We start from the raw sequence: 25,954 nt of genomic DNA on the forward strand, positions 1-25,954 counted from the left end.
GTGGTACAGCGGTTACGGTGCTCGGCTACTGACCTGAAGATCGCGGGTTTGGTCCCGGCTGTGGCGGTCGCATTTCGACAGAGGCGAAATGCTAGAGGCCCGTGTACTCTGCGACGTCAGTGCACGTTAAAGAACACTAGATGGTCCAAATTTCCGGAGCCCTCCACAATGACGTGCCACATAATCAAATCGTGGTTTTGGCATGTGAAACTCCAGATGTTACTATCCATTATTATCAATAATTTCCTCCTTACTCATCGGTCGATACAGGTGATCAACCTGTTTTCTGTGTTGCAAGCTTAGCAAAATTCTTCACGCTGCGGATAATGTACACTGCTCGCAACATTCGAGTTGCGCAGCGCACTCACTGGTAACGTTCCAGCCCGTATTGCAAGCTGTTGCAGTAACCGTCCACCCTCACTTCCTTTTCACCGCATACCAATGCGGTGCATTTTTTTTTTTCTTTTTTAATAAATGCTTGTTATCATTATCGGGCCACCTTCGGAGCGACATTGTATACCAAACAACAATGTTGCGGCACCGTTTGCATAAACAGACTGATGAGGCTTGTAATCCAATGCGAGCGATTAAGTTTTGACTCGGCAAACAGACCAGGCCTCGTAGGCGCCCGTTCGTCGTGTTTGTATTTTCTTTGAGTCGGAGGGAAACATGCTACCCGCGCTCTCGGCGTATCTTTTTGCCTCGGCGAAGCAAAGACCGCATGTGAGAAGCGATAAACTTACGCCTAGGTTGCAGGAAAGAGTTCAGAGCCATCTTCGCGTAAAGCGCGGCTCATAAGGAAACATCCCATTCAGGGCGCAGGTACGACCGCACTTCTTTAAATCGAGGACGTGCGTTCGTATCTCTTGTTGCCATGTTTTTGACGAAATGGATTACGTTGGTGATGATTTTGCTGGGAACGAACGTAAGTAACGAACATTGCCATGCTTTAAATAAAGCACGTGCGGATGCTCAAGCATAGGCTCGCTATTTGCAAGAATGAATTCTTGGATGTTTTCGTGTTCAATACTACCTTCGCTTTGCCGGTAATCTAATTATGTGATTTTATGCGCCGAAACCACGATATGACTATGCGCCACGCTGTAGTGAGTAATTCCCGATTAATTTCGCCTCCGGGCGTTCTTTAACGTGCACCCAAGTCTATGTACACGGGAGTTCGTGCGTCCTATTCGAAGTTATCATCGTGAATAATTTATATAATGCTCAGAGTAAGCTAATTAGTCTATAATTATTCGAGTGTTTTACGTTTTCTATCGGATTCATAAACATTATATCGGCGTTTTTGCAGCTGAAGTGTAAATCTATGTGCAGTGTCGCAGTTTTCTTAAATATGGCGGCTCCTCCATCCTTGATCAGATCGTCTGCTATGCCGTCGTCTCTAGCCCCTTTTTCACGGGAAATGTCTCGTATGGCCTTTCTAACCTGACTGATAGCTACAAATGGAACTTCAGTGTCCTGTTCGACATTGATTTCACTTAAGGTTGGAGGACATAACTGCGAACTTTAGAGTTCAGAACAGAAGCCTTCTGCAAGCTTCACTATTTCATTGAAATTGCTCATGCGTGCAGTTTGGTCCTTCCCATACACAGTGTTCTTTGGCTGCTGTGATGTTCCCGCCAATTTTACTGCTGCGCCTCCCTCTTTGACGTCATAGTTACGTATGTCACCAAGATAAGAAGTAAGCAAGCTCTCTCAAACCACAAAGGACTTAGTAAAGGAACGACAGCAGATGAATGTCACTACCGCAAAAGATTAAAAAAAAATTATCTTTTATCACTACGGCGAAAGATAAAATAAAACTAAGCTTTCAAAGCCGATCAACAAGCAAAACTCAAAGACATACGCAGTTATAACGTCAAAGACAAAAGATGGTGCACGCTATTAAGCCACTTCGACAGTTGTTGAATGGTGTGGAACTAACAATGTGTCCGTAATGGCGATTGCCTGGCATCTCTTCATACAAAAGGCTTGCCGGTCATTTCTAGTCCAAGCACATCTATTTCGTGAAAACGATCACTTAGTTTCGACAAGATCATTGCAATGAGCCAAGTGCGCGCATTTTTTCGCTCACTTCCTGATATCCTTCTCGATAGCGCTATATTTCTCTAAAATGAAATTGCGCGAGCGTGCAGTCAGGCTTTTATTTCATGTTACGCCAGAACTATGTTGTATAATATAGCAATGGCGGTCAGCCAATTCTATAGAGCACTTACCATTTTAGCAACGAAAAGCCTTGGAACTCCTGCCTCGGATTCGTGTCTTCGTCAGTTTGCAAAAAGTTCAATATTTAAATATGACTTTAATCACAACGAGTTAACTCAGACTGACGACGAAATTCATTTATTTTCTGACGATAATGCAGCAATGTTCTTTAATGTATTCTTGTTAGTCATTAATTTTCTAATCTAAATTAGTTATTGAAAGTAAGCGCATTAGTAAGTTTGTTATTAGTCATTAGTTACTAAATCCAGAATTCACAGTTCTATTGCTAAAATAACATGCAGAATGTTTTTATTTTTTAATTTTGCAGTGGCCAATGGTGCCAGTTAGGACAGTTAAGTATCTAGACTTTCAGATACGACCCCAAAAGCGGCTAGCCACGCTGACATGCATAGTAATCATTCGCCACCACCCACCCGACTTCTCTAATCGCAAAAGTGGCCTCTGTCAAATTCTGTGTTTTTTGACGTCGAAACTTCAAGAACCAGAAGTTACAAGTTATCGGAGCTCTGTTGACATTTTAATAAGGCGTCTGGCTGAAACGTGAAAGGTGGAATTCCACGTTGCAAGTGCCCTCCACGAGAGACTTCCTCCTCGACTTGTAGTGTGTGTGTCCGAGAAACTCGGTTGAGCATGTATTCACATCTTGTAGATCACTAAAACGTTTCTTCATTCTGCATTATCTTCTTTTTCTTTGAAAAGCGCATTGGCACTCTTTTTTTTTTACAAAATAAAAGTCGCTACCAATAATCACTGCCCTATAGATATAACACGTGGTATTTCACCTAGTCTCTTATTTTCCACATCTAATTATTGTTGCACACGTTTCATTTAATCAATTTCAGAACTGTGACGGATGGACAACGCATTCAATCCAGTCTTTCGGCCATCCACGCCCCAGCGGTAGGTCGAAGTTGGTTCTAGGCACTGAAAAAGCGTGCAAATGGCTTCATTGAGAACAAAAAAAAAAACTTTTCTGGGCTATTTTGGGGAGCACGTGCAAAACAATTCACAACACTGTTAGTACTCTCGTTTTGAAAATGATACCATGTCAGCATGATGGTTGTTAACAACAAAGAAATTGTTTGTTCATAGATATTGACAACTTTTATAAGCAGCCCATATATATGTCTGCGCGTACCACGCCCTGCTTACGTTATTTTATCTATCGGTCCGGGTCTTTCTTACGTTGCACACCAGGGAGATTCAGATTAGGGACAGCAAATATTTGGGGCACCAAGGAGCTTTGCGTGCGCTAGCTTGAAGTGACTCACGGGTTGCAATCTTTAGAAAAGTGTTTTCGCGCTCACTGTTTGCTTCTTGCGCTTGCAGCTACGGCAACTAGAAAGGCAAGCTACGATGAACAATAATTAATGGATGATGCGTGAATTGTCTTGGGCACAGGTATTTTAATAAAAAAATAGAAGCCTAAGTTTTAATAAACTCGATTGTAATCACCAGAAAAAAAAAGTTCTGGATAATTTGCCATCATCACACAAGGTGAAAATTTACGATCGCCAGCCTATCAGCCATCAACTCGACAACAGATCTTAAACAGTGACAATCTATCACAATTTTTTTCAATATTCGTGAGATGAGACAAGTCGGAAACTTAAACCAGAATTTATTTATTAAGAACATCGTTAGTTACATCGGCTAGGCCATTTTGCTACGCCGTTGTTTCAATGGGTTCCACCATGTCGGTTGACACAAAGATCTCCAGGCTCATTTTTCGGCTTCCCAATAAATCCGAGTACTATAACGTGCCCGACGCACTACGGAAACGCTCTACGCGTTTTCAGCATGTGTAGGAGCGCAGACGCTATTTCTTTCGGGCGTAAGAACGTTTTAGGCTTCTATTCTGAAATTTCAATTTTCATATCCAAAGCTCGCTGTTAACGCGGTCGTTTTTTCTCGTATACGCTTGCTGGTCATTCACTTAGATGAGAACGAATCATTTAAGAGGCAGAAAGAAACTATAGCGCCTAAAACGAAGACGAAGAATAGACACCCAATGACGAATTTTTACTAATCACTAGAACCATTTTATTCAGACGTCAAGCTCCTTCTCGTCCATGCTCAATTTGTTATCATGGCTTTGTGCCGCACTAATATACAGCGGCAGCAAAATGCGTAAGACACCTGATAACCTAAGTCGTGCGTCTAAGATGGCAAGTTCATTGTCCGGCAGGGCCAGTGACGCTTGGTTCATGCACACATCTCAACTGCTTTGTACACAGTGTCTCCATTAGCTCTCCGATTAGCGCATCGTTATGACGTAACAGTTCTTGCTCTCGTTCGAAGTTTCAGTTTTAAGGAACATTATTTTTGAAAAAACGGTGGTTGTAAGTGTGTCATCATGTTGCTTCGTGCAAATTAACTATTCGTCTTCAGGGTTTATTCTTTGTTTATTCGTTTTTTTTTCGCGATAGTAAAGTTTGAATCAATGCCAACTAGCTCGATTCACCGTTTTCCTAAGGAAACCTACGAAAAGAATGCGACCCACTTCGACCAAGAAGCTTTACTTGTGCTCTCCCATGAATCATCGCCCACTCATGCAGCCACTATTTGTTTCTCTTTTCCTTGTCGCAAATGCCTTCGTCAATTTGTCTCTACTGCTGCTTTTCTCAGCGCATAAAAGATAAAACTGGTATTTCACTTCGTATGTGCCGTTAGCATTTTCCTTTTTTTATTTCCCTCTCTTTCTCTCTGTCAATATCTTCAATCTGCCAACTGCTGAAACTGCTGACGGACTCACAATGAACAGACCTCCCTCTAAGCCGGCGTCCCCACCATCCACCGGCGGTCCTTCCAACCCGTCTCAATGTGTTTGCGGCTGGCTGGCCTTCATGGTTCACCCAGTGGTTCAATCCCAGGAGCGACGAGGTCGACAAGCCGCTGCAGCGGATTTCTCGCCCACCTATGAGGCCCAGCGGTGGTCATGCCCCAGAAGGTGACGCAAAAAGGATATTTTGTACACTCCATCTACACACTGCACCCTATTAATGCACCAAGTATTTGAAAATAACATATTATTTTTTTTTGTTAGCTGGTAGGTCCAACTCACGCTGGCGATACGGGCGTTGTCACAGCTGAAAGTTGCGCAAACATGGGAGGAGGTCGGTATTGGGTTATATGCGGCAAATACAAGGACGTTACTACGACCACTGGGTCCGTTTGTTTACCAGTGAAATTACATGAGAATGTGCAATACTTATTGTGATTGTGCCGCCTAACGTAGTGCATTCTTCTACTGGTGCGAAGTTGTTCGCATGTTTTTCATTGGGTGAGCTCCGCAGTGTCCTCGGAGTGTCGCTGAATCAATGCTAAGCACTGTGACACTACGTAGAGAGCGTTGGCCTCGGCCCCATTATGCGAGTCATCCATATTTTTTTTTAGGGGCGAAGCTCCTTAAGGCGGCACCCGTTCGTCCCTCGTAGTCGTAGTCGTAGTAGTCGTAGTGCGTAACCAGTCTTACGCTTTGACCTCCAAGGTGGTGCCGGTGGGAGATTTTTCCTGTGCGTTGTTGAACAAGAAAAAATTCGCAGCGTGCGCGTTAACTAAAAGCCGAATTCTTCTGTCTCTCATTCCCCATTAGCAGCCATTGGCATGTTCCAGTAGGAAACGTTAGTAGAAGTAGGAGTGTAAGTGTTAGCTAAAAGCCGACTTCTTCTGTCTCTCATTCCCATTAGCAGCCATTGTTTACCTCCAAGGTAGTGCCTAGTGAGATTTCTCCTGTGCGTGATTAAACAATAAAAAATTTGTTCAAAACGCCGTTGATTGATGAAATAACCAACGAAAGACGCCAGATGTTTTGTAAAAGCAAAACGAAAGAACGCCAGATGTTTCTAAAGCAAAACGAAAAGATGCCAGCTGCTTAACGAAAGACGCCAGATGTTTTCTAAAGCAACGGTTTTCTAAACAATGAAAATTCACAGCGTACATGTAAAATTAAAGTGAACTGCAAGTTGTCATAACTCATCGAACCTTTAGTATAAACGCGCCCGATCTCACGTCGGTGATGATGTACTGGGCAGAATTCACGGAAGATTCACGGTTTACCGATGAACCTCCGCAGCTTCGCCCACTCATCATCATTCACTCCGTGGATATGCTGTGATCTTTTTTAGTCCTGCATTCTAGATACTCACAGCTTGCTGTCCCAATATTATTTTAAAAAATGTTTGTCACAATGCTGTGGAAGTACAGGAAATAGGGTCGTGAGGGCGGGGTTAGAACACCTGTACAGCATGATATCCAAACTTTGATAGTCTGTCGCTTGTTTTCTTCTTACAGCTCGGCGAGGTAACATACCTGTGCTAAGCACGACCTTGCCCACTTCGAATCATACCATACGGTGAGTAGCTCAGTGAATAAAGCACCTCCGACGCTGATCCTTAACTAATGCACTAAACCTATCCTGGCAAGGCAGAGTGTACGCGATTATTCTTCAGAGAGAAAGCCGTATGTTTCTGTAATGGAGATTCATGTGTCTTGAGGTCGTCGGTGACGATTTTGATTAATATATATTGCGCATAACAGCCTAATGAATCCAACGCACAAGGAAGCCACGGAAGGTATAGGGGTCATTACTTGCATATTTTAACTGTAATATAATAATTATGACGCAAATGGAAAAGAATTAAAGAGGATGAAAAATCAACTAGTCGCAGGTAGCTGATTAATAACGCGCCCGATGCTCTACCAATTGAGTTACAGCAGCGGTCGCTGTAGCTCCTCAAGCCATGGCGGCGAGAGTCGAATACTGTTGTTGCCAGCTGGCGTCACGTAGCAGGTGATATTACTACGAGTTGGAAGCTGACCAATAATCCTCGTATTCTACCTAAGGCATAGCGTCTGCCGGAAAGAGACCCTCGCTTTGAATGAACAAACGAAGGGGGGATCGATCGAGGGCTCGTTTCTTTTGTTAGACACAAAGTAAATAAACAGACGGACAATAAAGCAAAGGAAGACCGAACCCACAGCGTTCGGATGACGCATCAGATGCGTTTTCCGAAGGTTGTAGCGTCGGTCGCTACCTGCAGCTAGTTGATTTTTCATCCACTTTAATTCCGTTTTACAGCAGAGCTGTTATGGTCGAGGTTTTGCCGTGTGTCGTATATAGAAAATTATCATCATCATGAACCGGGACGCGTTCAATGACCGCCCAAGCATTCTGTACAGATGGTTTACAAGAGAAACTGAAACGTGCCCATCAGCTCTGTTATGACCCAGCCTTGCGCGACATAGAGCAAGCTGCGCTAATTTTTTTATGTCATAATTACTATACTACAGTTAAAACATACCAGTCATGTCCCCTGTACCTTCTTTAGGCTTCATCGCCTGTTGGTTTCATTAGGTTGTGTCTCACAAAAGAAGGCCGCCCTCGATCAATCCCCTCGATTTTGTTCGAATATATAGCCTTGTGTTTGCCAAGAAAAAGCGAGAAAGTTATGGATTTGTGCATGCATTCGCAGCAACAGCGTTTGTCGAGAAATTTTTCTAATTGATAATAGCTTCAGCGGAAATCAAATTATGATTGCCGAGAAGAAATTTGCTTCCGATCTGAACAACTGTCAGACAAAATATTTCACGCGTAAAACCAGTGAAGGTGAATCTCTAGCCTCAAGACATACCCTGGGCGGCATGTAGGGCGGTCGTCAAGCATAACTGACACCTCAAGCAGAAAACGACGCCCTCTATACATGTGCCCATCTGGACGACAAGAACTCGGGAAACACGCTTGAAACCGTTTATTAAGTCACTGCGAGCACCTGCCCTGGCGTTGTACTCTTAAGCATGAAGTCGCGGGCTCGATTCCGGGCAAACGCGGGCGTATCAGTGGATGCGAAATCCGGATAAAAACCGTGTACTGAAAGTAGGGTGCACATTGCAGAACCACAGTTGGGGAAAATAAAACCAGGTCTCTCTCCCCCCCTCCCCCCCTCCCCCCGCCGCTTACGGCGTGCCTCATGATCGCATTGGTGGTTTGGTACATTAAGAAGCACTCCATGAAAGCGCATTCTAGAATCACTTAGTTCTAGAGATTATCAAATACAGAAGAAAGAAAGAAGCTGGTAAGGGTAGTAATCTGCTATTGTTGTTTCAACAAAACGTAGTTTGATTAAGCAGCGAGTAAATCAGGTGCCGTAATAACTTTTTTAAACCAAATTCAGCTAAACTACCCAGCAAAAAGCGTCCTTTCCTAGTACCATATCCTATACGCTCATATATTGCGATTATGGGAAGTACTTTTTTAGCCTCTGTACTCGCAATCCGGTTATCTGTTCACCAATTTCGATTTTGCAGCCTTCGAGGAGGAAGGCTACCGCACGAAGGCTTCTTGGAAATGAAAATCGCAGGGAAGTGGCAGTCGCTGTGTGGTGATGCGTGGAACCAACGGCTGACAGCAATGGCGTGCGCCGAAATGGGCTTCAACAGGTGAGCTTTCATCGCGAGCAAGCACAGTGAGGCCCCGCCGTTTTTCATTACATTTGCCCAATTTTTCCTCAAGAGGCGGAGAATACGTACAAAGAAAATATCCCTGGCTGACTGCTCGGCATGGTTTTGACGTGGACTGCCCAAAGGAGGTCAACAATTTGGCACACTGCACCGTTGAAAGAACAATGTGCACCAGCACGCGGCGAATCAGGATTTCTTGTCATCGCGATTCTGGTAAGACCTCCGTTTATAAAGTGCCCTACGAGCTAAATCACTTGGCAATCGGTCTCTAATGAGATCAGTGAACAATGTGTCTAGGTACCAGCTAGCTTCGCTACCACAGAAATGCATGAGACGCAGAGTAATTTTTCCTGAAGTTGATACCACGTGGCGCAACCATCTCGCAGCGTCCGCCTGCAATCCGGGTGAGCACCCGTTCCAAGGCATGTGTCACCTAGTGATTGCGGCCCCGAGTCTGTCACACGCGGAAGCCAAGTTGTTCTGCGAATCGAAGGGCTCTCGACTTGTCAGCATCAGTTCTAGTGCCAAGAAGAACTTCGTATCCGAGTTGTTGCTAGCCCTTCAAAAAGGTAAGCTGCTAAATCATGTGTTTTGAAGGCGCGAGCGCGTTTTCGACGGGTGATGGTGACAAGATAGGTCATTCGCTTGACGAAAGTCACTGGCGCTAGAAAGACGTTCACAAGAAGGCGCAGAAGAAACACGGGACAAACACCATACTACCAAGTAGGCACGTTCCATATGGTGGCTCTCGTCTTATATGACGTTGACGTCATTTACCTTAAATTCTTTCGCGTGCCAGTGTCTTTCGTCAAAAGCATGTACTAAATACATATGCAGTCCTATAGCAACAGGGTCATTCGAGTTCTTCCGTCAAACCATGACACACAATCGTTCCTACTTGGAGGACTCGACCGCTGGCACACTGATGGCGTTCGAATCAACGGCGTCTGGACGTGGGAGGCGACTAAACAGGTGCTGACACCAGACCGGCCATGGCAACATCACAATGCCATTTCCCCGGCAGCGCCAGAGTGCCTCATTCTGGACAGAGTGTTCCAAGAAAGGCCCCATGGAACACCGATCGACGAGGCGCGCCACAGGTGGAACACAGCTCACTGCTCAGAGAGGCTGCCATTCATATGCGAGAGAGTGGCCTTTCCAATAGGCAAGTGCATGATCTGGCTTCCTTTTTCTAACACGAAAGTGTTTCATGCCGGGATCCACCAAGATTTCACTGACGTGTTTCTGTCGCGCAAATATGTCAGTGAAATTAGATGACAAAGAAAAAAAAAACTTTCGTGGATTCGGATGACCCGGGAGTCCAACTCACGATCTCTCGGTCCACGAAGATAGGAGCCGGGTGCAGGGGCGTAGCAAGAAAGTTTTTTCGGGGGGGGGGGGGGGGGGGGGTTCAACCATACTTTATGTATGTTCGTGCGTGCGTTTGTATGTGTGCGTGCCTATATACGCAAGCAAAACTGAAAAATTTCGGGGGGGGGGGTTTGAACCCCCCCAACCCCCCCTTGGCTACGCCCCTGGCCGGGTGCTCTAACCGCGACGCTACCGGCGCAAATGCGCGAGGCTTCACAAACATGCCTTCTAGCTTTCACACCTCCCTCTCACAGTGTTCTTGGTTCGCGGGGGGCGGTGTCGCCCCTCACCAACCAAGCGCAGAAAGCGAGCGCTTCGGTAGTTTGAGCGCAACGGAGGTTTTTGGTGCGTATGCGGTGATTCGGTTCGGTGGCAACGCAGTTATGGGCCTTACCTTTCTCATCGTCTTAGCGTGTGTCGGCTCGTTGCCAGAATAGTGCAGCTTCCACACGCAACAACGGTGTTTCTTCGCCGCCGACTGCTTCGAGTGCGGTAGCACCGACTAATAAAACTGTTGCAATAAGGGCCGCAGAAAGGCTGGCGAACACCGGCGGGCGAACGTCGTCCCGCATTTAGTGCTTTGGTGAAGCGAGAGACAGGCTAGCAGGAAGCGAAACGCCTTCCCCCGTTCACTGCTCAAGCTATGAATTCTGCTTCTCGCGTTCCTGAAGCGCTGTGTAGTATATGAATGAGCACAGGTGTAGGTTTCCCTATTACTGGGTAGCGCAAACCTTGGCGTTTCTCTCCTCAAAATGACGACGCTTTGAATGAATGCATGTCGGGTACCAGTGTTTATATTATGCTAGTCAATGCGATCTTTATATTTTGCTAGACAATGCCATCTAGTCAGTACCATATGCTGTGTCCGGGTGTATGTTAACTACTTGTGCCACCCAAAAGGGTTCATCATGATCGTGGACGTTGGTCCTAGGGCTGGAGAAGTGCCACTAGGCGTCAACGTCGGTGCATCCACGTCAGATGGCGCTATAGCTGCCAAACACCAGTAGACATTGTGCAAGCTCCCGTATATCAATGCACAATAAACAATCAAGTACTTCTGTGAGGACACGGTTCACTTTATACCAATTCCTGTGACGAAGGGATCAACCATGTTTTTTTTTTTCTTACAGTAATGCTGTATATGGCTAGGCACTGGCGAATTGCGTCTGCGGACAAAACGACGCGTAGAGCAACTTTTGCGCCCTTCACCCTTCGCTACAGGTGCCCCTCGCCCCCTCTCCGCCACCAATGCCTCTTTCATAAGTGACGTGATACTCGGTGGCGGCACTTCCCACCAATTATTGTGCCCTTTGTCTCGTGACGTATAGAGATAGCGCTGGTGCTGTAATCAGCACTTGCACTTTGGACTCACTATGGGGCAGACGCGTGTCGTTCGCTCGGGGGAAAAAGAGCGGATAACTGAAGGAGCGCGAATGCGCACAGAAGCGCCAATGGGCACGAAAACCACCTGAATCCGCAGCCAGCCGCTGGCTTTCCTGGCTTCCATCCTCACAGTAATGGAAGGGCTCTGAATTGTTTTCAGTTTTTCGTTCTTTCCTTTTTCGGCGACACAACAGAAGTACCTGTAGCTGAGGGGGGAGGAGGAGTTTACGACACTTCTTTACGTGAAACGTTATAAAATTTGCACAACAAACCTTACCTTTCCTACTATTCATGTGTCCTACTGCTCTGGTGCTATACCTTCGTCGGTTAAAGCCAAAACTGAAAACTAACTTGGCATACACTATTTTGTTTCGGTGTTCCCCAATTTAAAGTGAAAATGCGGAGAACTGCAGTGATAGAGTGGACCGCCGACGACAGCACAGAGGGTTTTGACTGTATAAAGTGTTTAGTTTTGGGAATTGCGTGAAATATTGATTGACTGAATTTGTTACAGGTTGTCGTAAACCTGACGGGGCATACTTTGGCTCAGCGAATGTTACGGAAACTGGAAAGCCTTGCATACGTTGGGGGGATCCTCGAAATGGCCCTTCTGTGAGCAGACACTATCCGCAAGCGTACCAAGTGAGTGGCTTAGCTATCGTTCCCTCTCTGAGTGCTTACCATGTGCTGAAGTGGAGCTTGATCGTGTGGCGTTACAACGGAAAACGACCGTACCTGCTTTGGCAGTCTTTGTTTGCTTTCTGCGGCGTCATTTGTCCAGAAATGATTGTACACCGAAGTTCACTTCGCGGACCGTGGGCTGCTGTCGTCGTCGTTCGCTAACACGCACGTTAGACGAGGTGTGACTGAAGGGGGAGTGAATAAATAAATAAATAAAAGAAAATAAACTTCCTTGGCGAAGCGGGGTGTGAACCCAGGCCCTCACGGTCCAAAGACAAGTGTCATAACCACTGGGCTATAGACAGCTTTCACGAAGAGGAGAACCGTATAGCCTCGAAACAGTGTATTTTCATCCCATCTCTCTCTCCACCGCGTATCCGGCCGTCCGGCCTTTGCCGCTGGTGTGTGCGGATTGCCGCGTTTTGCATTTCGCTGCGCGTGAGAGGTCAAGGTGTTTCCATTTTTCGACACGCTAAAGCAACTGTGCTGCCGAAAATCGAGATGTCGGACGAGGACTGGTCGACAGGCTACCACTGCGCTGTGTTTTATTTGGACAACAACTATCGGAATCGTAAAAGACTGGCAGCTGAGACATGCTAAGTGCACTGTGCTTCGAAATCATACGCCTTTTCTCCAACAAATAGTATATCATATGTGGTGTCTGCACTTGTGGCCATTTCTTCAAGTCATCACACCAGCTTGTGATTGTGCTTGGGTGCTGGCACACTTTATCATCTGCACCAAAGAGAAGCAATGTCGAAGCTGACGATTAATGCAGAAAATGTTTGGCCAAGAGTTGTTCTCCTATAACGTCACCATCCCTCCTTTCTATACAACAGCACATGATTTACAATGTCTGCGGCTAGCAAAATGTTCTCTCCAAGTGCGTGCAATTTGAAAATGATCGAATCAACACTTTCCAAACTACATGACAGAAAGTCCCGTACGGTATAAGTGTTCTTTGACACAGGTACGCGGCTCTGGCGTTTCGTCGAGAGCACGTTCTTTCTCGTCTGTTCAATTTTGTGACGATAACTAGGGTAGCGTTATGACACCCGCACTTCTTTTTTTTTCCGCGCCAACCTGGGTCTCGTAAATAATCGACCCACGTTCGTTAGTCAGGTCGTTACCTGAACACGTGCACCCGTCGTAACGCTTCTGAAATTATTGTGAAAAAACAAACTGACAACAACGCTACCAAGAACGGGCGCGGTGTATCGATAGTGGCGGCTGCTCACGCCGAAGCAAATTTACGTCATGCCGTGCTTCCAGATGTGCAACAGGCTTATTTTAATTTTCTCATCGTGTTGTTTCTACGCCGAAGTTTGAGCTCACTCGTCGTACACTTGTTACTTATCCTGCGCTACGATCAGAGGCCACAAGGTTTTAACTACGACGACGACACGAATCAACACAGGCATCGGTGTTTGTGCTCCCTTCGTTCCATGAACATTGTATTGCAACGCGCCAAGCTGAGTCAGATGGTCTGTTAGAGTTATGTTGAACTTGAATAATCACTCCAAAGAAACCCGAGAGTCACTTCAAACACTAACACGCGCACTTAACGCGCATCTGGACAGTGACGTGCGTATTCGCTCGAGCCTCCATTATGTTTGACCTATTACTTCACGAGTTGTCCTGAAAGTTAGCGCTAGTGCATATTTCCAGAACCCCATAAGGCCAGCTATAACAAAACATACAAACCAATTAATTACCAATTTATGCGTGCTGATTAAGACCTGCATTGGAATTCTACTCACCTCCTATGTCTATCGTCGGCGCCGCTACGGGAACGTCTCGTGGGCCGCCGCTACTTGCTCTTTCAGTCATTTTGAAGCTGGCCGCTTAGCGATTACTTACTAGCGCCTCTACACTAGCGAAGCGTTCCTGTGTTTCGCCCGTGTATCGCGAAAAACAGCAATACCTTGTGAACTGAGCGTACACGCTGCATACACCGCCGCAGTACCCCACGCACCGGCATGGAGTCAAAACATTGCAGACGCTAGATGACGCTGCGACGGTGGCACGCGTTAAAAATGACAGCCTCATTGTGAAATTGGTGTATACGTCCACGTTTGTACGACATGAATTTATGGGAAGCATATGAATGTACCGACGATTCTACCGACGATCGCGTGACCAGGGGAAGATGAGGAGCCTCGTGAGAGGCGAAAGGGAAGGAGGGAGGTCACGTGATCGACCGCACAGAGGAGGTGTGACTGAGGGTGGAGTGAGAGGAGAATAACGAATGACGTTTGTGAAAAGTAGGTTAATCCGAGAGGAGGCAGCTAGGCCCCGCGTCCGCGTTGCACGGTTTGTCCCGAGCGAATGCGTTGCGTGGTGGCGGAGCCGGCGATCCCATATAGCTTACTCCGTAGGTGTGACATACGCAGCGCTGCATCTTCTGCTCTCGCACACGCAGTGAAACGCTACCAGGCCGCAGTGGAACGCAACCAGCGCGGCAGTGCATGTCATGCACAGCAGCAGCACGTGCAACGATGCTTGCGTTCCAGTGCAGCTGTGGTAAGTAATACGCATTTTGGGCTAGTGGGTGGGTGGAATGGGCCGCGGCCGCACTGGAACACTACCGTAGCGTTCCAGCGAGGCCGTGAATGAGCATACCGTCGAGCGGGATCCACATGGCTTAACCTGAAGAACAAAGAAACAACAAAGAAACAACAAAGAAATCCTTAGTGAAAACTTTGCCGAAAGTGAAGAGCGGCGTGAAACTGGCTGAAGTTTTTCTTCGTGCTGTGGGATGCCGTGTCGATGGAAGGACGCATCCCAACATAAAACGCAACAACTGTTTATTAACGAAGTAGCAGCAGCGGGTCGAGCATACCGACGCTGCGCTCGGTCAGGTAGCGAAGGAATGATGAATTCCGAGCTTCGCAGCTTGGGTTTATAGCCACCGTCGGTGACGTAAGCCTCCGGTGACGCTGCGGTGGCGCTGTCCCTTAAGGCTCTGATATACTCCAGCGTAACGTCGACGCGCGCGTGCGCGCGTAACGGCGACGTTACGTCAGCAAAAAACAGCCCTCTATAGTCCGGCGTCGGCTGACCACCGACGCGGTCGACGGCTGCTGGCGCGCTCGGGCGTCGCTCGGCGCCGAATAGATCCTGCCAACGTTACTAGAACAAACTCAGTTTCAAAGCTCCGTATCTCCGCCAGCGGAGGAGGGTGGTCCGAACGGCGGTCGCGAGAACTAGCGGCGCTGCAGTTCCGTCTTGCGCCACTATCGGCGCGTCGTCTGCTGCCACGGCATAACGCCGCGGTCCGCCACGCAGTTGCTCGCGGCAACTGCACGGTAACTTTCTTATTGTACTTGTTAGGTGGATACTTAGGTGGATATGCATAAGGTCGTCTGTATGCATTGGCCCGCGTGCGTTGATCATTGATTGGCTAAGAATCGATGTTCGGTCTATATTGCCACGCCCACTTCTTGTTTTATTTTGATGTGTTCGGGTTTGACCAGCAAGGACGGTTGTCAACGCTCGACGCTGTCCGCGAAGCAGTGTTCGAGAAGCTTCGCGATTGTAATAGATCGTTTTGGTAAGATTGCGCGCTGCACGCGAATGTTTCAGCTTTGTCGAGAGATAACGCCGCCACCAGCGATATCGCTGGAAAGTTCGATAGCGCCTGTATAAAAGCCGACGCGCTTGACCGCTTGTCAGTTGATCGACGGTCGACGCTCTGTTCGCCGCTATCAGTGTATTGCTGTAGTTTGACTTTCAGTTTCCCGGCCACAAGTTCGGCCAAATAAAGAGTTTCATCTCGGACCTGCTGACTGCTGCCTTCGTCGACGTCACGACCCTGTGACAATATTTGAGCTGTCTACATTGCGCTTAACTTCCTAGCATAGGAGGTTCTAAGCGAATGAGGGTTTTCAGATTAATTTTTATAACTACCACCACAATTTTAGCCGCTGCCGTCTTATCTAGACCAAGAACAACGCAACACGTTTGTAAAAGCCTTTATAGTGCACAAAGAAGCGTACTTACTCGAGATACAAAAACGTTCTAGAAAAACAGTACTCATGTTTCTACAATTTATTGAAAAAGCTTTCTCGAAAAACATCACCAATGCTTTGCAATGTTTAGAAGACACGTTTTCGCGACTGTTAAAGGGATACTGACCCAAGGTCGGAAAATTTTACGAGAACTCGGTAAATGAAATCTCAGTGTGCAATTACATCGAATAGATGCCGTCTCTGAGCAATTATTTCAGCGGATAGTTGTATTTTCGGTGCCACATCTTTCTACGTCGCATCCTTCTACGGTGCCTTAAACAATTCGAACAGATCGGCCGTGATGTGAGCACCGAGCAGTTATTCGCGCGTACTCTGTCGCTAGAAGAGTCGTCAGTATTCAACTTCAGTTTTTCAACTTCGCCCTCAAGAGCTCGGAATATCAGCATCAACTTTTGGCTGTCCAGAGAGCCTGCGATGCGGCGGTTAGGCTAGGTCTAACTGTCCCCTCGTGGGAGAGGCCCGCGGTGTCACCCTAAGGGGTGGCACTTCTCCGGATCTTTAAATAAAGTTCTCCGTACCGTACCGTGCCGCACCGTACCGAGCAGATGTTCCATGCCCGCAGCACTTTACACTGTACGACAGCCGTTTGCGTTTCGTGCTGTAGCCGTTCATTACGCAGTTAATGCTCTTCAACTACAATTATCTTTTGCACAATAAGTCTCCGTTCCCGAAGCAAAGTGTGGGATTGGGCTAGTTGGTATTCCATAATTAAACTGCTCAGCGCAAAAAATTTGACACGGTACACATGGAAAAGACGAGGACCAGCGCTGGTCCTCGTCTTTTCTATGTGTACCGTGTCAAATTTTTGCGCTGAGCAGCCCGTTCCCGAGCCGGCGAGTGTAAAATATTCCGCACATCTTGTTTAATACCTCGTCGTAAAATCTCTCGAAAATCCACTGCTTTGAAGGCATAGCGACAGCTGACAACTGATCGAATGTCAGTGTGATGCAACTCTCAGGCTCGGTAGCGTATAATCACCTGCCTTTTGTTTTGCCGTTCTATTTCTGGCGGCTCAAAATTGGGCACTGGGCTTTCGCGGGACGCCGTGCGTTTTGGGGGGGATTAGCGCCTAAACCCCGAACATTTTGGCTTTGAAATGTGGTGTGGAAGTGCTGGGAACAAGTGCGGCACGGCACCTGGCGCGAGTTCCCACTTTCCACGTGGGATCAAAACTTCCTGTCCCGCAACGACACGACGATAGTGCTTTACAATATCGTCACTCTCAAAATGAACGTCACAGACCTTGCATTTCGCAGTAATCTTTCTATCTTTGCGATGCAAAGCTTGAATAGCGTAGGGTCTTTTGCAGGTCCGAAGAAGTGTCGTGAAGCGGAGTCGTCGTTGCGGTAGCCGCTCTTGCAGCCCAGCGCAAAGCAACTCGGCATACCGCACTGTGAATCTGTTCGCCCTCGTTACGCTTCGTACATCATGGACGTGTCTTCGTACAAGACGCTAAGCTTGGTCAAGAACAGTCGCAAAAATGACGAGCTAACAAAGCGCAGACGACGCTGTAACCCACGTGCGCTCGTACATCGGCGGCGCCGATCACAACAAGCGCCAGCCGCGGGAGCTAGACGTGACTGCAGCGCCACTAGTTCTCACGACCGCCACGCGGACCGCCTCTCCGGCGGAGCTTTTAAACTGAGTTTGTTCTAGTAACGTTGGATCCTGCTGCATTTCGCGCCAGCCGCGCCGGACTTGCATGTACAGAAACCTGCTTCGCGGGCTGTTTCGTCGGTTCCCGACAGGTGGCGCGGGCGTTATTCGCTTTACTGCGCATGCGCTCCTCTAGATGCGATCGCACCGGCGCGTTGGAGCCGGCTCGACTGTAGCGGAGACCGATTTGTGCCTGGCGTAGCGTCGCCGGCTCGGCGTGACGAAGCGCAACGTCCTCGCGGGCGCTCGCGTCGGACGTCGGAGTATAACAGAGCCTTAATCGGAGGCGTGGTGCAGCATGTAGCCGTGTCACGCCGGGCTAGCTAGTCATGAGGCGGAGGCTGCGCCGGTTTGTGCGCAGTGTGTCGCCACATCACCCCCCCCCCCCCCGCGTAGTGCAGAGCCCTCAGGGTCTGTAGAAATCCGGGAGGCGTACCAGACGTCCAGAGCGTGTCGTGAAAGGAGTGGGCTGCGACGTCGGCGGCTTTGGATAGATGCCTGTCGATGGAGTGGCGCTGCCCGGTTCGTTCGCAGCGATGTATGCGGGCTTGAGCCGGTCAATCGAGACGAGGACGTCGTTCCCGTTCAGGCGCAGCGTGAAGTTTTTGTCCTAGCGATGGACGATCAGGTAGGGTCCGCTGTAGGGTGGCTGGAAAGGCCTGCGGACGGTGTCGTCGCGCAGGAAAGCGTGCGTGCACGATGCTAGCTCCTTGAACACGAAAGGTGTAGGCTTGCTGTGGTGGGCTGCAGGTGACGGGCGTAAGGCGGCGATGGTGCGTCGGAGCCGGGTGACGAAGTCGGTGGGATCTGACGTCGTAGTGCTGGATGGCATTGCAGCGAGAAATTCACCTGGAAGACGGAGTGGTTCCCCGTAGACGAGCTCTGCTGGTGTAGCGTGGATGTCCGGCTTGAAGGTGGCGCGAAGACCGAGGATGACGGCTGGGATGACCTCGAGCCAGGTTGAGTCCGGGTGGCACATAATGGCTGCTTTGAACTGTCGGTGGAAACGCTCGGTCATTCCGTTGGCGCAGGGGTGGTAACTGGTGGTCCTCGAGCGTTCAAAACCGATGGTCAGCCCGAGGAGCCTGAAAAGATGCGACTCGAACTGTCGTCCTTGGTCGGTGGTTACGCGGCGGGGAGCGCCGAAACGAGCAATCCAGCCGGTGAAGAAGGCCGAGGCGACGTCTTCCGCGGTGATTCCCTCGAGGGGCCATGCCTCGGGCCATCGAGTGTACCGGTCGATGGCGGTGAGGCAGTAGCGATAGGGTCCGGCCGGGGGAAAGGGTCCTATAATGTCGAGGTGGACGTGCTCAAACCGACCGGAGGGCTGAGGGAATGTTCCGAGTGGTGACGTGACGTGCCTGGTGACTTTAGCACGTTGGCATTGAATGCAGGAGCGCGCCCAGGTGCGACAATCCCGCTGCATGGAGGGCCAGACATAGCGGTCAGCCACGAGGCGTGTAGAGGCACGTATGCCGGGATGGCTGAGGTTGTGGAGCTGGTTGAAAAGACCACGGCGATGGGACAGGGGCACATAGGGTCTGCTTCGTCCTGTCGACATGTCGCAACAGATTGTGGTTGTCGACCCTGGAATGGAGACTTGTTGCAGCTGTAGTGAGGACATGCCCTTGAGAAGTTCCTGCAGTTCGGCGTCTGTAGTCTGAGCCTCGGCGAGGACGTCCGCTGTTATTGGCACCGAGATGATGGCTGCTACACGTGAAAGCGCGTCGGCGACCACGTCGTCTTTCCCGCTGACATGTTGGATGTCGGTGGTGAACTGTGCAATGAACGAGAGTTGGTTCTGCTGTACAGGCGGGAGTTTGTCGCGACGTTGAGAGAAGGCGTAGGTAAAGCGCTTGTGGTCTGTATATATGGTGCAGTTCTGTGCTTCGAGAATGTGGCGAAAGTGTTGCACTGCTTCGTATATCGCCAGAAGTTCTCTGTAGTAGGCTGGTAAATTTGTCGGGGCGGTAGTCATGGTTTCGTCAGTGGAACTGGTGGTTGAAGGGGTCGTTTTCTGAGCTGCGAGTTTCTTGGAGAAGAACGCCAAGGGATGCCAGGTGTTGTCCACGCGTTGCATGAGGGCGGCGCCGATGGCGAAGCTAGATGCGTCCGTGAAGAGTCCCTAGGGACCGTCTGGCACGGGATGGGTGAGGAGCGTGGCGGTGCAGAGGAGGTGGGCGACGACGTAGTCGTAGCGGGTCCGGTCTTGTGTGATGCGCGCCAGGGAGAACTGGGCCTCGACTTGGGCGAACCATATCTCAGGTGAGACCGCCCAAAATGGCGGAAGCTTGACAGGGGCACGCCAGACGTCCAGGTCGGCAACGGCCGCAGTGGTAGCAGCGCCTGCGTTGACAGACCTGGACGTCTGGCGTGCCCCGCTGATGTGGCGACACTGCGCACAAACCGGCGCAGCCTCCGCCTCATGACTAGCTAGCCCGGCGTGACACGGCTGCCTGCTGCACCACGCCTCCGATAAGGGACAGCGCCACCGCAGTGTCACCGGAGGCTTACGTCACCGACGGTGGCTGTAAACCCAAGCTGCCAAGCTCGGAATTCATCATTCCTTCACTACCCGACCGTATGCTCGACCCGCTGCTGCTACTTCGTTAATAAACAGTTGTTGCGTTTTATGTTGGGATGCGTCCTTCCATCGACACGGCATCCCACATCTGGTGACCCGGAAACCGAACAAACCGCACCGCCGTGGCCGAACCGGAAGCCCTTGCAGCTCTTCGCCAGCAAGTGGAACAGCTTGAACAACAACTTCACGGACAACAGCAGCGCATGCAAAATGAACCGCATTCGCCCGACGATTCCGTACAGCCTCGTGCGGACTACGCCACCCAAAGCTCCGTTCCAATGGTCGCTGTCAACGCAGGCGCTGCTACCACTGCGGCCGTTGCAGACCTGGACGTCTGGCGTGCCCCTGTCAAGCTTCCACCATTTTGGGCGGACCCACCTGAGATATGGTTCGCCCAAGTCGAGGCCCAGTTCTCCCTGGCGCGCATCACACAAAAACCGGACCCGCTACGACTACGTCGCCGCCCACCTGGACGCCCGCTACGCCATCGAGGTACGGGATATCCTCGCCAACCCACCAACGGCCAACCTGTATGAATACCTCAAGACCGAACTCATCCGCCGGCTGTCACTCTCGGAAGACCAGAAAGTGCGACAACTTCAGTCCGCAGAATTTGACGAGCGCACACCTTCGCAGTTACTCCACCACATGCGTGCTCTCGCGGGTAACATGGAAGTCCAGGAATCTTTCCTGCGATCACGTCCGGGTCACCAGATGTGGGATGCCGTGTCGATGGAAGGACGCATCCCAACATAAAACGCAACAACTGTTTATTAACGAAATAGCAGCAGCGGGTCGAGCATCCCGACGCTGCGCTCGGTCGGGTAGCAAAGGAATGATGAATTCCGAGTTTGGCAGCTTGGGGTTTATAGCCACCGTCGGTCACGTAAGCCTCCGGTGACGCTGCGGTGGCGCTGTCCCTTATCGGAGGCGTGGTGCAGCATGCAGCCGTGTCACGCCGGGCTAGCTAGTCATGAGGCGGGGGCTGCGCCGGTTTGTGCGCAGTGTGTCACCACAGTGCTCTTCTAACGTGAGAAAAGTGTATCCCAGTAAAAAGCACGACAAGCAGATTACCTTCACAGAAAACGTCACAAAGAAGCAAAGTGCCACCGGCGAGTGAGGTTTGGTGCGTCATAGGAACCCTATCGAAAATCTAAAATCACACATACGCCTCGTATCCAATAATCTTGTATGAACACATATGAATCATATGTGTTCTCGTACGATCGTACCAGGTTATTGGATATGTGTCATACGTCTCATATGAGAATTTTCGATAGGGAAGGTAAAAAAGTCACAGTTTGGCCGCAAGGGTGCAGCAATGAATGCGATAGCAAGAAATTGGAATGTCACACGAAGAACGAGAAGGAGCTCGATACTTGCAGCGCGCCCCTGAAGCACAAAGAAGGACGCCCGAAAAGAACGCAGAGGCATACACAGGACAAGCATGAACTAACAACTGTCACATTTGTTACGTCTTTGTGCTTTAACAACGCGCTGCAAGTGTCGACAATGGAGAACCAGACGCTGTTAGATATTTCTTTTTCTTTTAAACTGTGGCGCCTGGAGTGACCCCTCTGCGTCTCCTGCCACACGGGGGCGTCTGACGCAAGGTGTGCCCGGTGTTCTTTGTTTTTTTTTTAACTTCCACATCACAAGTGAGAACAGAAAGGGGCCACTTTGTCGTGCGCGTCTCAACGGCAGTTTTCGAATTGAAAGAAAATGTAGGAGCGTTGCGTGATAAAAAAACACGCTCAAGCTCCTCCGAGATTTGCTTACCACCAGCGGTAATTGGTGTGTATAAATAGCTCGCCGTTATTTCACCGGCACATGAATGGCGCATGGTTGAGTTGCCTAACGAAGCGCGCTGGGGGCGACGGGTCGATGGTTCGAATCCCCGGTCGGGTACTTCGGAATTTTTTCTTCTGTTTTATTTTTCTTTGTGCCGTTTTTTACATATACATGCATATATATATATATCCGGGACATGACGGCGATGGCAAAAATTTGCCGAGAGTGTCCATAGAATGGCTATCGTAATAAAAGAAACTGCATGAGGACACAAGAGCAGCACTAGTCTTGCGTTAGCCGTAACACTGGTGGTTCATACCCTCCCGCAAGCAATCGTGGAAGCGAGCGACAATCAATACATAGATTGAGAAGAATAAGATGGCTTTCGCCTTCGAGTCGTCTTAGGCGATTGCATTAAGGACCCTGTGAGTTTTTATTTAGGATTTTCGGACACATTTGTTGAAACACCCTGTTTACTCCTTTAGCGGCGACTGTATCATTTAATATCATATAGTGGTCATATAATGTCGTGCTAATATAGCTCAATATCGTATACTAATACCGCTTAATATCGTATACTATGGCTTCTAACGAGCGCATCTGTGAGCTCCGTGTAGTCATTCTTTGCCTCTTGCTTCCCATATTTCTACCGCGTCTCTTTCCTGTGGTGTCACTGTACATGTTCCCCTTCTGGACAGGTATTTGGCGCAGCGTCTGCCTAAATAATACATGCCCCTAGTACAAGGGCTGCTTTAACGCACGCTTGAAAATTACGACGACTGCCATGAGAGAGAGAGAGAGAATAAGGATGAAAGAAAGGCAGGGAGGTTAACTAGGGCTGAGCCCGGTAGGCTACCCTGCACTGGGGAAAGGGGGAAGGGGAATAAAATATAATTACGAGACGTGTGTCTGTCCTGCTAGAACACTGCAACGGTCTAGAAAGCATGAAACTAGGAAAGGCAGCCTCTGAATTCGAGTTTTATTAACAGGTCACTACACAAGCTCGCAAGGTTAGGTGTTCAGAAATCGTATATTGTTTTGGGTGCATACTACTCGAGTTACTTATGTTTAATGCTGTATTATATGAGTCGTTACCCTAAAATGCGGGGTGACCAACCTCTATCAGTGTCGTAGGAAGATCAAATAACTTATCTTTGAACGGTCAGCGGTTTGATCGATGTGTTGGCGTTATAAGAGCTCCTGAGCATCACAGTTGTGCCCGATTGTGTTTGACAACAGCTGTCAGCTATGATCGCAATTATGTCTATTTCGGTGCTACTGAAACACCAGTTTGTCTTTCAGTCTCTTGCGAAAAACTGGCGAAAAGTAGGTAGAATTGAGAACATTTTGAATAATTTTGTTGCGCAGCGTTTAGGTTACAATAACTAGTTCGAAGGAGTTAACGAGAACCGGAAACGTCCATGACTTTCATGTAAACAAAACAATAAAACATTGCCTGTTTGTTTCAGGAAATGAAATGGCACAACCACTGCCGTTCTCCTGACGGTGACGATACGCCCTGGTGTTTCGTGAGTAAATCCGAATACGAACACTGTGATATACCGGAGTGCTCGGAAGTTCAAAGTAAGCATTACTCGCACAACTTTCCTGCTGAGCTACAAGAACAAGAGCAGCCATGATGATGTTGCATTTTCCCCATTTCCTCGACAGGTCCAAGTGTTGCCATTGTGTTCATGAAATGTGCTGACAACGAGTTTCAATGCAGCCATGACCAGTAAGTACGGATGAGTCAGCCTTACGATCGCAGCTATTTAAAGGAGACTAAAATGTCGGTGCCCTCCAATGCCCGCTATATTCCGCCCATTAACGCCCCCACCTTGAGGTCATGAAATGGGTAATTGACAATCACCCGTTCGTAGCACGAACGCACACGGAAATGCGTACGGATTTCTCAGATTTCAGCTAGAGGCTTTCCTTTCTGAGAAATCCGTATACATTTTCTTGTGGCTTCGTGGTACAAACAGGTGTTTCTCAATTATTCCTTTCATAACCCTTCGGCCACCTTGCGGGATTCTGTAGAACTCATCTGCAATAACCTGGAGGTCAATGTGGCCCGACCTTCTCTGTTGCTACTACCCAATTTTTCAGGATATTCTTCTACATTTTTGTATACCTAACACGCCAGACACACATGCGAAGTGGATATTGATAAAAACGCAGCATGAGCTGCTCTTTTGAGTAATCATTAATTGTATCAGATGTATTCTGTGAGAGCGTTCTCACTCCTGTTTTTGTAAGAGAAAGCAAGAGAAGGTTGGAACTGCACCGCACTGCGGCTACACGCGAATAACAAAGGCTGACAAAAAAGGAAAAATGTGACCTCTATAGGAAGGCGTTGAAGATGACGGATATAAAATACGAATTTCTGCGCATTCTGTACGAGCCTTCTTTATCTCTTGCGGTGAACTTGGAAACATGGAACTGCGTTTTTCTCAAGATGCATTGTTCGAATTTTTCATGCAGCTTTTCTGGAAAATTGGATGAAATATTGTAGTGAGACTTTTTACAGTTTATAGTACATTGTATTGGAGACAATCTTGACTTAAGCCAATGCAATACCTTGTGTATTTTAAGCTATGCAGAATTAATATTGCAATGTTGTTCTCTTATGTTATGACAAGTTGAGTAATATTTTTTGCTCGTTTGTCTCCGGCACAACCAGTCTTTTATAGGATTCGTATGAAGACAATAGGATATGCAAAATACCGCGTGTTTTTGCGAACAGTCAGGAATTCCTAAAAATAGAGCACCGAAGAATAATATTCTGTTTTTAATAAGTTACCGGAAACGGCGGACGTCATAAAACAGGTTATATGTTTTAATATTCTAAGTGCACTATTCAACTTACTTTATTTTCGTATTTACGTGGATACTAACAATTGAGCGTCGTAGCTATTGCCAAGAAGATTCCACATCAGTTTTGAAATCACGCAAGAGGTCATTCTCGTCTGCTTCCTTGCACGAGAAGGTTAGGAACTTTTTCGCTGGGAAACTGAAAGTGAGCGCTTGAGGAGCGCCTTATTTTCTTTCTCGCTCTCTCTCTCTTTCTTTATTCTTTTTGTTTACCTTTCCGTCTCGCCTTGCCCTTTCCCTTTGGCAGGGTGGTAAAGTTGATTGTTATCTTCCGGTTAACCTCCTCGTCTTCCGCTATACCATTTATCCCTTTCTTGAGGAGCGTAGGAAACCATGTCTACAAGAAGCGTCAGTTTCAGCCGTCTTCTGACGTGAAGAAAGAGCGTGGCATGCGATATTATCTCATTCGTCATTCAAGCGCCAAACGATGTGCCAGCGTTTTGGCCACGCTAGACAACACGTGCTTGGCGGCACGTGCTATCGCGGGATTCCAGACGTATTTTTTTTTATTATAGCCTGGCTGTAAATGGCACACCTCCTTGATCTTGCGCCGTCCGTCCGTGTCTACAAAAACAAAGGTATCCTTGGACCACCTAGCAGCAGGGGTGTATTCTGAAGCTTTAAAGCAGAACCCCTGGCGCCCTCTATGGAACGGCGGAAGGAACTAACGCATTAGGGGGAGAAAAAGGCCTGGTAAATAAAAAAAAATAAGTGAAGAGAACAATGGTGGGGCTGAATTTGAATCTGGGCCACCAATCTCCGAAAGCAAGTGCCTTAGCCACTTCACTACACACCGATGCTTGCAGAAAGTGAACATATCTGAAGGATATTGGAAAACCGCGGTGCAAAACCGCGGTGCAAAACAAATGAAAAAAATTGT

General features: G+C 48.4%; 1 protein-coding gene across 3 annotated transcripts in view; it reads left to right on the forward strand.

Moving 5' to 3' along the window:
• Positions 1 to 775: 775 nt before the first annotated feature.
• Positions 776 to 25,954, forward strand: part of LOC119393259 (neurotrypsin) — a 74,190-nt gene continuing 49,011 nt past the window's right edge. The window contains exons 1-11 of one of the 3 annotated variants that reach the window (XM_049414879.1): positions 776 to 925; positions 3,087 to 3,144; positions 5,009 to 5,194; positions 6,538 to 6,598; positions 8,551 to 8,682; positions 8,756 to 8,916; positions 9,090 to 9,272; positions 9,608 to 9,868; positions 11,972 to 12,099; positions 23,670 to 23,784; positions 23,872 to 23,935. In XM_049414879.1, the coding sequence (XP_049270836.1) occupies positions 875 to 925; positions 3,087 to 3,144; positions 5,009 to 5,194; positions 6,538 to 6,598; positions 8,551 to 8,682; positions 8,756 to 8,916; positions 9,090 to 9,272; positions 9,608 to 9,868; positions 11,972 to 12,099; positions 23,670 to 23,784; positions 23,872 to 23,935 (1,400 nt within the window). In that variant the 5' untranslated portion in view covers positions 776 to 874. Of the gene's footprint in view, positions 926 to 3,086; positions 3,145 to 5,008; positions 5,195 to 6,537; positions 6,599 to 8,549; positions 8,683 to 8,755; positions 8,917 to 9,089; positions 9,273 to 9,607; positions 9,869 to 11,971; positions 12,100 to 23,669; positions 23,785 to 23,871; positions 23,936 to 25,954 lie in introns of those variants that run through there. The other 2 variants (XM_037660192.2, XM_037660201.2) reach the window with 2 other exon arrangements.

This window comes from Rhipicephalus sanguineus, chromosome 1 (genome assembly GCF_013339695.2).
Source record: "Rhipicephalus sanguineus isolate Rsan-2018 chromosome 1, BIME_Rsan_1.4, whole genome shotgun sequence".
NCBI classification, from domain to species: Eukaryota; Metazoa; Arthropoda; class Arachnida; order Ixodida; family Ixodidae; genus Rhipicephalus; species Rhipicephalus sanguineus.